Source organism: Corylus avellana, chromosome ca2 (genome assembly GCF_901000735.1).
Source record: "Corylus avellana chromosome ca2, CavTom2PMs-1.0".
Taxonomy (NCBI): domain Eukaryota; kingdom Viridiplantae; phylum Streptophyta; class Magnoliopsida; order Fagales; family Betulaceae; genus Corylus; species Corylus avellana.
The window spans coordinates 17,486,349-17,498,395 of record NC_081542.1 but is presented as its reverse complement, the minus strand read 5'-3'; the positions used below and the strand labels follow the sequence as shown (position 1 = coordinate 17,498,395).

Here is a 12,047-nt window from a genome sequence, read left to right as displayed (position 1 = left end):
AAGAGCCACTCCCAGTTTTTTCCTTTTTTTTTTTTTTTTTAAATACATTTTTTTGTTAATTTTTTTAAAAAAATTAAATATGTGCCACGTGTCAACATCTAATTGGTCCACGTGTCAGTCTTAACGGTCAACTAACGGATGGACTAAATTGGTCATTTATCAAAACCCCAGGGGGGTCCTGTGATAAAAGTGAAACCCCAAGGAGGAAAAAATAAAATTGCTAAACCCTAGAGAGATTTGAGGTATTTAACCCATAAATAAATAAATAAAACTATTTTCAAGTATAAAAGTCTCATTCTATTTCAAAAGTATATTCTGCTAATATTCAATAGATTCAGTCTCAATTGGTCACTCTCTTCCATATCTGGATCCCCCTCCCATTAGTGGGACAATATGACACTCTCATATTGCTCATCCTGACAGTCCAATTTCATCCAACAGCCCACAACACGTCACATGTTCCACTCAAAGTCAAATAATAAAATATTAATTAACTTTAAATAATAATAATAATAATAATAAACAATTAAAATTAAATAACAAAAAACTTGCGGTGACGGCCACCCCAATTGAGCAAAGCCACCCCAGACCGGCCCCGGATCCCTCTCTCTCACCCTAGTGTTGTCAAAGAATCCCCGTGGACATGTGGCTATTTATATTCGAATAAAAATAATAAAAAAAGCGGCTTTGTGATGTTCCACATTGCTTATGCATTAAAAGATGATGTGTTTATATGAAATATACTCTCTCTAAATGGTATGAGGTCTTTTGGGAGTAAACCCAATCATAAAACAGTGTGGGCTTGACCTAAAGCGGACAATATCATACCACTTGGAGCAGAAGTGTTACATATGATATCAGAGTTATAGTTCAGCCTTGAGATAGGGGGAGCATGCATAAGCCCATAAGGATTGTCAGTGAGAACGCTGGGTCTTAAGAAGGAATAATTGTGACATCCCACATTGTTTGAGCATGAAAAAGTAATGTATTTATATAAAATATACATAATTTAACTCAAAACGAATAACATCATACCACTTGAAGCCAGGGGAGTTACACGGCAAATGCAAAGTGCTCGCATATCTGCAAAGTGCTCACATAGTCACATATCTTGTTGGCTGATTCAACAGCAGGTACTTTTTCTGCAAATCTGAAATAATAAAAATAACCCCATGATTTTCCATATTTTCAAAATTGCTTCTTTTTCAAGGTGACGCATGGCAGCTTGCTTTCAACCCGGCTGCTGCTCAGTATCCGCGTGTCCGAACGGGATTTTCTCGGGTCAGAGTGTTGACCTGGTTTGATCATTTGAATCCAATTTCTTTTGGTTTTAAAAAGATTCATCCCCCAAAGATACGAGGTTGATCTCCAACCAGTAAGTAGTTACAAAGTCATCTCCCAAAAATATGATTATCAAAGTAATGAAAAATTAGGGATGATGAGTGAAGTTTTTTTCTCCAGAAAAGACAGTGACAAGACATGTAGTAGCCAAATACGTTGTCCCATTAGGACAATATCACACGTCAATTATATATATCTTCCTTATCTCTTTTCTTATTCATTCCACTACAAAATAGGTTACCCATTACAACAGCAAATAACTTATTTATGAAGAAACCCATTAAAAAAAAATATACATTTATGTATGTGATGATTCCCTCTGCCTTGCAAAATCAAAAGAGAAATAATTGAACCATAGAAGATCATGCAGTTGAAGCATTTGTGTGAAGTGAAACCAAGGAGGCATAGAAGCCGTCCTTGATTTTAATCAAATTGTCATGCTTCCCTTTCTCTACGATTACTCCATTTTTAACGACTGCGATTACATCTGCATTCTTGATGGTGGATAACCGATGGGCCACCACAACTGTAGTTCGGTTAACCATGACCCGGTCCAATGCATCTTGAACCACTCTTTCGGATTCAGCATCTAGTGCACTCGTAGCCTCATCTAACAGCAATACCTTTGGACTTTTGATCATTGCTCGTGCAATGGCTACACGTTGTTTTTGCCCTCCAGACAATTGAACTCCACGTTCTCCTACTATTGTATCATAACCCTGCATTTTGCAAATTATAGCAAGCATATTTGAGATTTGTAAATTGATTTTAATTTGCTTTATAAGTAAAAATATGGGGTGACACCATAGTCCCACGTCGGGAAGATAAAATTTATCATATTAAACTTTATAAATGGTTCTAAGTAGGGGTCATTCTCGTGTCGGGCTCGAATCACGTTGAAGTATGGATATAAGACTATATAAGTCAACTACGATCCAACTCATTTAACCTTCAATCCTAATCCACTAATTTTGTGTTAGGTTTGTGTCGAATTAACCCTAATTTGTTAATTTCGTATCAGACTTACAGGTCGTGTTAAAAATTACCAACCCTAATTCTAAGGTCCGCAGATGTAACTAGCACTTTTCGTGAGTATTTATCCATGGTATGTCACAATGCTTAATTTGGTTTGTCCTAACCTGTTGTAAGCCACTAATGAAGCTATGAGCATTGGCCAACTCTGCTACGGCTACAATTTCTGCCTCAATTGCTTTTCCTTCCTTTCCATATGCAATGTTGGCACGGATGGTGTCATTGAACAAAATTGGCTCTTGACTTACAAGACCCATCTGCTGCCTCAACCACTTCACCTGAAACTTGTCAATTTCAACCCCATCAAGCGTGATATGACCAGAATCAGGATCATAGAATCTTTGCAACAATGAGACCACTGTGGATTTCCCACTCCCACTTTCTCCAACCAGGGCAACTGTCTGAAAGAAGACATTTCATACCATTATAGTGAGTTTGTATCAGTAGTTCTAAAATGGGAAGCAAGCAACAACTTTTGTGGAACAAATGTTTACCTTGCCGGAACCAATAGCCAAGCAGAGGTCTCTGAAAATCTGAACATCTGGCCTAGATGGGTATTTAAAGCTTACATGACGAAGCTCAATTTCTCCCTTCAGATTATCCATTGTCATGCCAGACTCATCACTTGGATCTATCTTTGACTTCCTGTCTACTATCGCAAATATGGAAGCAGCAGAGTTCCTGGCTTTGCCAGTGTCTGGACCCATGGAGCTTGTTTGAGAAATTCCCATAGCAGCCATGGTCAAAGCAAAGAAAACCTGCAAACAAATTATGAAATATCCCTTGTGAGATTATAAAGTTAACTTGGTCTGAATGAATCTTGTTTTAGATTTCTCCTGTTAGGAAACAAACACTTTCGATAAGTTTGTTAAACGTAGAAGGAATCTTTACTTGGAAAACATCTGAGAATGTTGCCTTTCTAGCCTCAACAAGTCGAGCACCTGCATAGAAACTGCAAGCGTACACAAGAAACAGCAAACTAAAAGATGTCCCATATCCTATTCCAGTGATCAAGCCTTGCCTAATCCCTGCCTGCCTTGGGCCCTCACATTTGGTTTTGTATAGATGCATCACCTTCTCTTCCGCACAGAAAGAAGCAACTGTTCTTATACTCCCAACTGCATCATTAGCAACTTGGCTTGCTTCCTCGTACATCATCTGCAACCATATAAACTTATATTTTGAGGAATCAACTTTCAAAATAATTAGATGTGCTTGAAATGGATGCTGGGATTTTTTTGAACTAAAAACTCTCAAGTGAAATGGCTGAGTCCATGTTATTCAATTATGAACTTGTATAGCATGCTGGAGTCACAAAAGAAGAAGAGTTTATTAGTTTTACAGCATACCTTTGCATCTTCACTGAATCCTTTCATGAACTTCAATTGAACATATCCATTGATTCCAATAAGAGGAATCAATGCAAGGACAATAAATGCCAACTGCCAACTTGCAACAAATGCAATGACCAAACCGGCAACTGCTGAAGCAATAACATGAAGCATCTGACCAAGTGCATCTCCAACAAGGGCACGCACTGTTGCTGCATCCGCTGAGAGCCTAGCACCAATTGAGCCACTTGAGTGCTCAGGCTCATCAAACCAACCAATCTCCATGCGAACCAATTTCTCAAAACACATCACTCTAATACGTTCGACTAACTTAGACCCTGCCACAGAAAGGAGGTATGCTCGTGCTGGAATTGACAGAAATGATACCACACCAAGGATCACAAACATCATTGCCCAAAAATTTGAATCCTTTCTCAGTTGTTGAGGTGGTTCAAAAAATGATTTGATTACCCTCGAAAGCATTATACCGAATATTGGAAGTATTGCGCCATTGATGATTGCAGCTATAGCCCCAAGAAGAAGAATTGGAATCTCTGGCTTGTTGAGGTAGGCAAGGCGGCGGATTGAGACCTTTGGAAATTTTTCTACTGGTTCTGCGGCCACTGCATCATCATGGACGGGGGTGCCTTCTGTTGGCAAACCAAATGCTGTGAGAGAAAATGAATGGCCACTGCCACTATTCAGCGATGATCCCGGACTTAAGGATCTTAGGAATGACTTTCTTTGACTGTTTCTCAGACTTGACTGTCTAAATAATTCAGAAGTAATTTCGGATTTGTTTTGATTGTCTGCAGATTGTTCTGACTCCTTGTTTACTTCTTGCAAGCGTATAAGCTGGAAGTATGCTCCCTCAGGATCCTTGATCAGTTCTGAGTGTGAGCCTGATGATTGACAAATACGTTTTTAGGTGATATGTATCTTCCATTCTGGAGTAATCCATGGTTCCAACGTTTATCAGAAATGAAAAAATGATCTGGGTATTTTCAAGACAAACTGAGTGGCAAAAAATCAATGCATTGTAGTACCATCAGCAAAATTCTTTTTCCTATGTCAAATTGTACTTTTCATCCAATATCAACAGTACAAACCATTAGTTCAAAAAGTTACTGCATTTATACATAATGATGATGTTATTTATATGTTAATGAAAAATTCTGATTTGAATCATGTCCCCAGATGGAGTTGCAATGTGTTGGAAAGATGAAAGATTTAGGGTATGAAAAATCTAAACACTAGGTCTGATCTAGGTGATTGGCTTTACGTACATGTGAATGAATAAAAGGAGTCTGGTATGACTATACTGTACTATACCTTTTTCAACTATCTTTCCACTGTGAATGACTGAAATCATATCAGCATTCCTCACCGTGCTCAAACGATGGGCAACAATGATAGTAGTTCGGTTGACCATAATCCTGTCCAATGCCTCTTGCACAACCCTTTCAGATTCTGCATCAAGTGCACTTGTGGCTTCATCTAGAAGTAAAATTCTTGGGTCTTTCAGAATTGCTCTTGCTATGGCAACTCTCTGCTTCTGACCACCAGAGAGCTGTGTTCCATGCTCACCAACCATAGTATCTAGTCCCTGGATGCAAAAGTTCAACATTAGAGAGTAAATCAACAATATCTGTGGTGATCAAGAAGAAGACACTCTTAAATTCCAATGAAGGGGGGCCAAAACTTGAAACCTGAGGCAATTTATCAATAAATTTAGCAGCATTTGCAAGCTCAGCTGCAGCTCTTATCTCTTCAACTGTTGCACCATCCTTTCCGTATGCAATATTCTCCTTAATGCTGCAATCAAACAATACAGGTTCTTGGCTAACAAGACCAATTTTCGCCCTGATCCATTTAAGCTGGAGGTCTTTGACGTTAATACCATCAATAAGAACTTCACCAGCCTGTGGGTCATAGAATCTCTCTATTAGACTGATCACTGTTGACTTCCCACTTCCACTTTGTCCAACCAAAGCTACAGTTGTGCCTCTATGGATATAAAGAGAGAATCCACTGAATATTTTCTCATCTGGTCTGGCTGGATAACTGAAATCAACATCTCTCATCTCTATATCTCCATGAATGTCATCCAAAATTTTCCCCTTCATGTCATAAGCATCTATCTCTGGCTTCCTCTTAATAGTCTCAAACATTTTATAAGCTGCAGCTTTGCCAGCAGCAAAGGCACTCATGCAGGGAGATGCCTGGCCTAGGGACCTGAAGCACGTGGTAGCAAAAGGCAAGAAATGAATAAAGAAATGAACCAAAGAAGTTATACCATACAAATGTGAATAAGGTTATGGGTGTGCATGTTTCCTTCTTATCTAGGGAACAAAGAAGAAGAAATTTTTCCATCCATGGGTAACAGAGGGAATTCTGTCTTTATTAGCAACTGCACTTACTATATATTGGGAGATAAAAAATATTCAAATTGCAGCTTACATAGATCCAGTCAACACAGCCATAATCACGTTTAGCACATCACCCCCTTTGTATCCTCTATCCAGTATCATCTTTGATCCAAACCATACTGCCATACCATAGCTGCTGAACATGACTAACATAACCAATGCAAAACCTAATCCGGAGACCAAGCCTTCCTGAACACCAGATTTATACGCAGTTACAAGGAACTTTTTGTAATTAGTTATGGCTTTCTTCTCCCCAGTGAATGATGCAACCTAGATAAGAGCCAAGTGGTCGAATCAGAAGTTTTTTAGAAAATAACCGCAATGTTAAATACGCTTTGCCTAGAGATAAAATACAAAACTCCCAAGGCATACAAGATAGTTCTAATAATATGACATACTGTTCTGATTGAGCTGATTGTCTGTTCAACTACATTTGCTGCATTTGCATAAGCACCCTGTCCAACGGTTGCCGTCTTGGATATGAAGATGGACATAAGACCACCAGATGCCACAAGAAGAGGAATTGAGGATAACAAGACAAGGGTAAGAAGCCACCCTTTGAAAAATGCTACAACAAATCCCCCAATGAATGTTGATACCAGCTGCAGACATTTCCCAACCTGCGCAGGCAAACAGACTCTTATATCTACAGGATCTCATTTACATGCACAAGATGAATAAAACTCAGGGTGACTTTTTGTGCAGCTGTGTATTTTGATGTAATTAGTGCAGCAGTATAGTACCTTCTCACCCATGGCATCTTGTATAAGAACAGTGTCACCAGACATTCTCCCAACAACCTCTCCAGTGTTTGTTTCTTTATCAAAGAAAGCCACATCTTGTCTCAAAATAGTCTTCAAATACAAACCCCTTATTCGTGCAGCCTGTCTCTCTCCTGTTACCATCCAGCAAGCCACCTCTGACAAGAACAAGGACAAGTTTCTTATTTCTCAATGCCTTATAGATGAAAGATTTTCTTTTATGCTTTAAAATTTTTTAGTGGTTTTCAATGTAGAGTGTACTTACGTAGGAATCCTGCAACACCAATACCAGCTGCCAAGTAGACAAATTTTAAACAGACCTAAAACATTACCAGTAAACTAATCAATGTCATCTTCATATCTAAAAATTAGCATATCAGAAAGTGAAGAGGAAAGGTTTAAATGCATGCTTACTTAAAATCAAGATAAACTTTTTCAACAGAAGCACTAGAGAATAGCATTGCTAGAAGTTAGATGGCATATTTTAAAATTTTACTTCATCAGAAGTAGTTAGAACAAAACCAAATGTTCAGCTACAACTTTCCAGTGACAAAGATTGAATTTGACCTCAAAATTTAAGCTTGTGGAGCATAATGTTACCTTGGAAACTACACGAACGACGTCTTGGCCGTTCTGGTTACTTCCCAAAACATTAATCATTTCCCCGAAGAATATTGTCATAAGGGGCAGACCTAGCCCATTCGCAACACCGCCTATTGTGCCAACAATCATCAAGATGACATCTTTCGAGTCTGCAAACGAGAACAACTTGAGAAAGGGAACAGTTTTGGTATTCTGATCTTCTTTACTCTTCTCCGAGTCTTCTTGATCACCAATCATGTCAGGGCTTTTCTCTGCTTCTACATTGTCTTTTAATGTTGCAGCCTCATGCATATTTGTTCTTCTATTCAATCCATTCTCTATCTCCATTTTACCAACTCCACCTGCGCACCACAATTAACCACTGAAATGAACAACATAAAAAATCAGGGACTAACACAAAGGATGATTAATGACAAGATGCCTCATGACATAAGAAATACAAGCAGTCCAAAAGACCTGGGAAATCTTAGTTGTAAAAGACCAGAGCACTGACAAATCTTAATTAAAATAACACAGAAAGTCAACACCCTTGTATATATTCTATAGTCCAATGTTCATATTCACCTAATACTTACTCCTGCACAAACAGAGAAGCTAGCCAAACATATTATGAAGTTATACATATGAATTCCTTTTTTTTTTTTTTTTGTAAAGTCGGTTATAACCAAACATACCAGGAAAAAGTAAATCAACAGAAGGCTAATATGTCTATCCAGGCGCTTGTTAAGGTAAGAATTTATTCACAACTAAACCAATTTACTACCATACAATCAAGCCAAGATAATAATCAAATGCACAAATATAGTATTTTTAGGAGTAAATATTCACAACTAAACATCCTTTATTAGAACCAGTAAAAACAAATGATGACTAAAAATTCCAATCAACCTAATCAAACATCAACAATAATACGACAAGCAACGATCCAATAGAGAGAGAGATGCTTTTAGTAAAGATTTCAAACAAAGGGTGAGCAAGAAACATGATGAGTAAAACAAAGGGAAGAGGAACGAATCTTCAGCACTTGTATGAGTAAAACAGATTACGAAATTTTGTACCGATGGCTCATATGCCGAAAATGGAGGAAAGGGACCTTTGGTGGGTATAATCATGGATTATAAGGAATTATTGATTGTGCTTTGCTGCTCCATGTGAACTAGAATCAGTATTGCACCAACAGCTCTATGCTTTGTGATTGGTTGCAGAGAATGAAAAGACAAGTGAAAAAGTGGGTACAATATATGACTGTTGCTATCTAGTTAAAGCCATACAAATATGCGCAACGTGCTTTGCAGCATGAGGTTAACTATAAAGGATACACTTTTGCTAAGAAAGTCAGTAAAACTTTACCTGTTTGTGATAAAAGAGAGGAAAAAGAATGGAACTTTTGTTCTGTTCTTTGACACAATCAAAATCTCTGCAGCCCTGTGACTCCCATCTACATCAAATGCTCTGCAAAACTGAAGTTGCCGATCCAAGTCATTACCAGCAGTCTACAACAAACACAGTGAGATCTTCATATCATAATCATTAAAATGAACAAAACCCGTATGCCAAAAACAACCAAGTAAAGAAGAAATGAGCTATTGAGTGAGATTTATTCACCAAAAGGTCAAAGGAATACCTGAAACTGCAAGTTTCTGGGATTCAGGAGCCGAACATAACTGCACGTCGTGGATTCTGTGTTTGAGATACGCCAGCACATTATATCTCTTTTCAATTGGGTTGTCATCATCATTTATAGATTATAATACTCTTCTAATGTAATAACCATAAGAAGCCATAGCTATTTACTTGGTCAAAGACAGTCGGTTTCACTTCCTGGTGGCTTATCGAAGACAATAAGTCCCACATGGTTCACTGCAATACAGCTTTACCTTCTTCTGCAATCAAACAAAATATATAGATTTCTTCTTGGTAGAGGCAACTGCGTGTTTCTAATGAAAGTTTTTTTATTATAAACGAACGAAACAAGTTGACTATAGAAGCATCACCAACCAAGAAATGCTAATTAACCCTTTTTTTTATTTCTTTTCCTGAATATTTTAAAGTAGATTGATGTTGCAAGATTTTGAACAACTGGAATGACAAATGAAAAAGACATATTAGAAGCAATCTTGGGATGCTGCTCATAGGTGGAATCCATGTAAGTCTAACAATATTAGCTAAGCAAGTATATCTTTTCTTGTTTCCTAGTGTACTAAACAGTCTAAACCTATCATGTACTCTATATCTGCATTTGTATCTCATTATTCAATTTATGTACAAACTTGGGGATTTCTCTTTTACCCCCCCACAAGTTATATAGATCTCCATAAACCACCGTTCATTTTACGGCATTGGAAACCGCTACTAATAAGGACAAAGTCAGAAATTATTATGGCCCGCCAGGAGCCAAAAAATTTTGCTGCTTGAGCCCAATACCTTATAATTTTTTTGTTCTTAGGAATTGAGGGGGGGGTGGCTACATTGTACTCATTTTATGCGGGCTTTTCATCTTTTAAATATAAGATTAAGGCTTCATTTGGTTTGCGAAATAAACCTTTGAATTGGACTAGTTAACACTAGGTATAGCTAGTCCTTTGTTTGGTAACACTCTATTCTTGGGAATAGTCTATTCCCATGAGACTACTAATCCAATACACACAGGGTTAGCTAAGCTACTCAAAAATGAGTGGCTTAGCTAATCATTTCCTGTGGAATTAAATTAATTGTATAAATTGCCACAAAAAACCCCACTTGTGGGATTAAATTTTGTTCTCTCTCTCTGATTCTTCTATTCTATATTTCTCTCTCTCTCTATGTATATATATCTCCGTTTCTCTTTTCTCCGTCTCTATATTTTGTTCTTTCTCTTTTTCTATCCCTCTTTATATTTTCTCTCTGATTCTTCTGGTACAGTTTTTCTGCAAGTGCAAACAAAATTTTTTTTTTCTCTATGCTGTCTCCCTTCTCTGTACCGTTTCTTAGTTTTTTTTTTTTTTTTTCTTTTAATTCTCTGTACCGTTTCTCTCTGTTTCTTTATTTATGTACCTTTTTTTTTTTTTATTCTGTTTCTCCGTATCTCTTTTTTCTCAGTTTTTTTTTTTTTTTTTCTTTGACGGAGAAACAGAATCTGCAAGGTTTTTATAAAATACAAATATATTTAATCTGTTTTTTGATTTCTTTGGATTCTCTGTACATTCCAACTATATTTTTTTGATTTCAAGATTGAGTTTGATTATGTTTTTTCTCCAACTATATATTTTTTATATAAATAATTTTGCTTAGCATAATTGCAAAAAAAAAAAAAAAAAAAAAGCCACATTCCTGACATAATTAAAAAAAAAAAAAAAATTATAGTAAAGTTGTTTATATTAAAAAAAAAATGAAAGTCCTTACTAATATAAATTGTATTTGTATTATAAGGGTATTTTAGGAAATTTGATCACAATATGATTTCATTTACCAACATACTGCATTGTACCAAACGAAGAAATATGATTAGCTAGTTTATTTCAGCTTTACAACCAAACAAATGAATAGGAATAGCTAATATATTCCACAATCTTCTATTTCCAGTAGTAGCTAATCATTTTCCAATGGATTAGACATTCCGCGAACCAAACGAGGCATAAGGTGACGATCTCATCATGGCAATGTAATGAAGGAAGGACTAATCAATTTAAAATTTCATATAATCAATTATAAAGCATAGTCTCACTTAGGGGCCGTTTGAGATTGCGATTTCAATAAGTACGATTTTAAAAATTGTGTTTTTAAAATCATTACTTTTTAAAATTCAAAAAGAGTTTGATAAAACATATTAAAAAATATATTTTTTTTTTTATCAAATATTTACTATGCAAAATTGTGATTTTGATTTAAATTTGAGCTTTTTCAAATAAGCACCCCTTAACCTACTTATAGAAATTACAATTTTTTTTTCTTCTTATTTTAAATTAAGTGATTTTCAAATCGCAATGTTAAACGTCCTACGTTTTGCGATATATTTAAAAAAAAAAAAAAAAAACAAAGTATTCTTGCAAAATCGGAATCTCAAACGCACCCTCAGTAAAAAAATTAATGTAGAACTAAGTACTCATGTGTGCATTCCATAATTCATTCACTATATACATAGACTATTCTCTTTTTTTTCTCGATGTGGGACTAAGGTAAAGAATTTTTTAGCCACTCAGTTGTAATATCCTATGGAATCCAAGATTTTGCTACACATATCCCCTTTTCATTTCACACTAGAATTGATTTTACTTTTCTAAGAAGGTTGTTGATGAAGAGAGGAACAACTGAGATACATTGGTCAATGCATGGGAAACATTGACTTTAAATTTTGCTAGTAGTACTCACGTATGACTAGGTAATGATATAGTGCACGCCCGCATCAACAGCTATGCACGCCGGGTGTAAAATTTTTTATTATTTTAATTTTAAAAAAAAATTCGAAAGACATACCACCCATGACTATATATCTACAGAGTTAGGTGAGTGCATATATTTTTATTATTTAATTAAGCATAATTATTATGAAAGAGGTAATTATTAAACAAAAC

At 36.3% G+C, this 12,047-nt stretch overlaps 1 protein-coding gene across 1 annotated transcript; it reads right to left on the bottom strand.

Annotated features, from left to right (window-relative positions):
• Positions 1-1,527: 1,527 nt before the first annotated feature.
• LOC132171354 (ABC transporter B family member 21-like) lies at positions 1,528-9,230 on the bottom strand. The gene is made up of 14 exons (XM_059582649.1): positions 9,122-9,230; positions 8,848-8,990; positions 7,495-7,858; positions 7,160-7,214; positions 6,877-7,052; positions 6,532-6,753; positions 6,165-6,403; positions 5,414-5,939; positions 5,037-5,310; positions 3,723-4,606; positions 3,265-3,531; positions 2,868-3,131; positions 2,481-2,774; positions 1,528-2,060 (listed from the first exon to the last, which is right to left on the bottom strand). Exons 3-14 carry the CDS (start codon positions 7,822-7,824, stop codon positions 1,704-1,706), a joined length of 3,888 nt encoding a protein of 1,295 aa, XP_059438632.1. The 5' UTR covers positions 7,825-7,858; positions 8,848-8,990; positions 9,122-9,230; the 3' UTR covers positions 1,528-1,703.
• Positions 9,231-12,047: the final 2,817 nt, after the last annotated feature.

Excerpts from the sequence above, each read along its gene's own strand:
- LOC132171354 (XM_059582649.1), bottom strand. The coding sequence starts at position 7,824 with ATGGAGATAGAGAATGGATTGAATAGAAGAACAAATATGCATGAGGCT. Across the intron at positions 6,754-6,876 it reads AAGATGCCATGGGTGAGAAG|GTTGGGAAATGTCTGCAGCT; the intron begins GTACTATACTGC and ends TTGCCTGCGCAG. Across the intron at positions 3,532-3,722 it reads GATTCAGTGAAGATGCAAAG|ATGATGTACGAGGAAGCAAG; the intron begins GTATGCTGTAAA and ends ATATGGTTGCAG.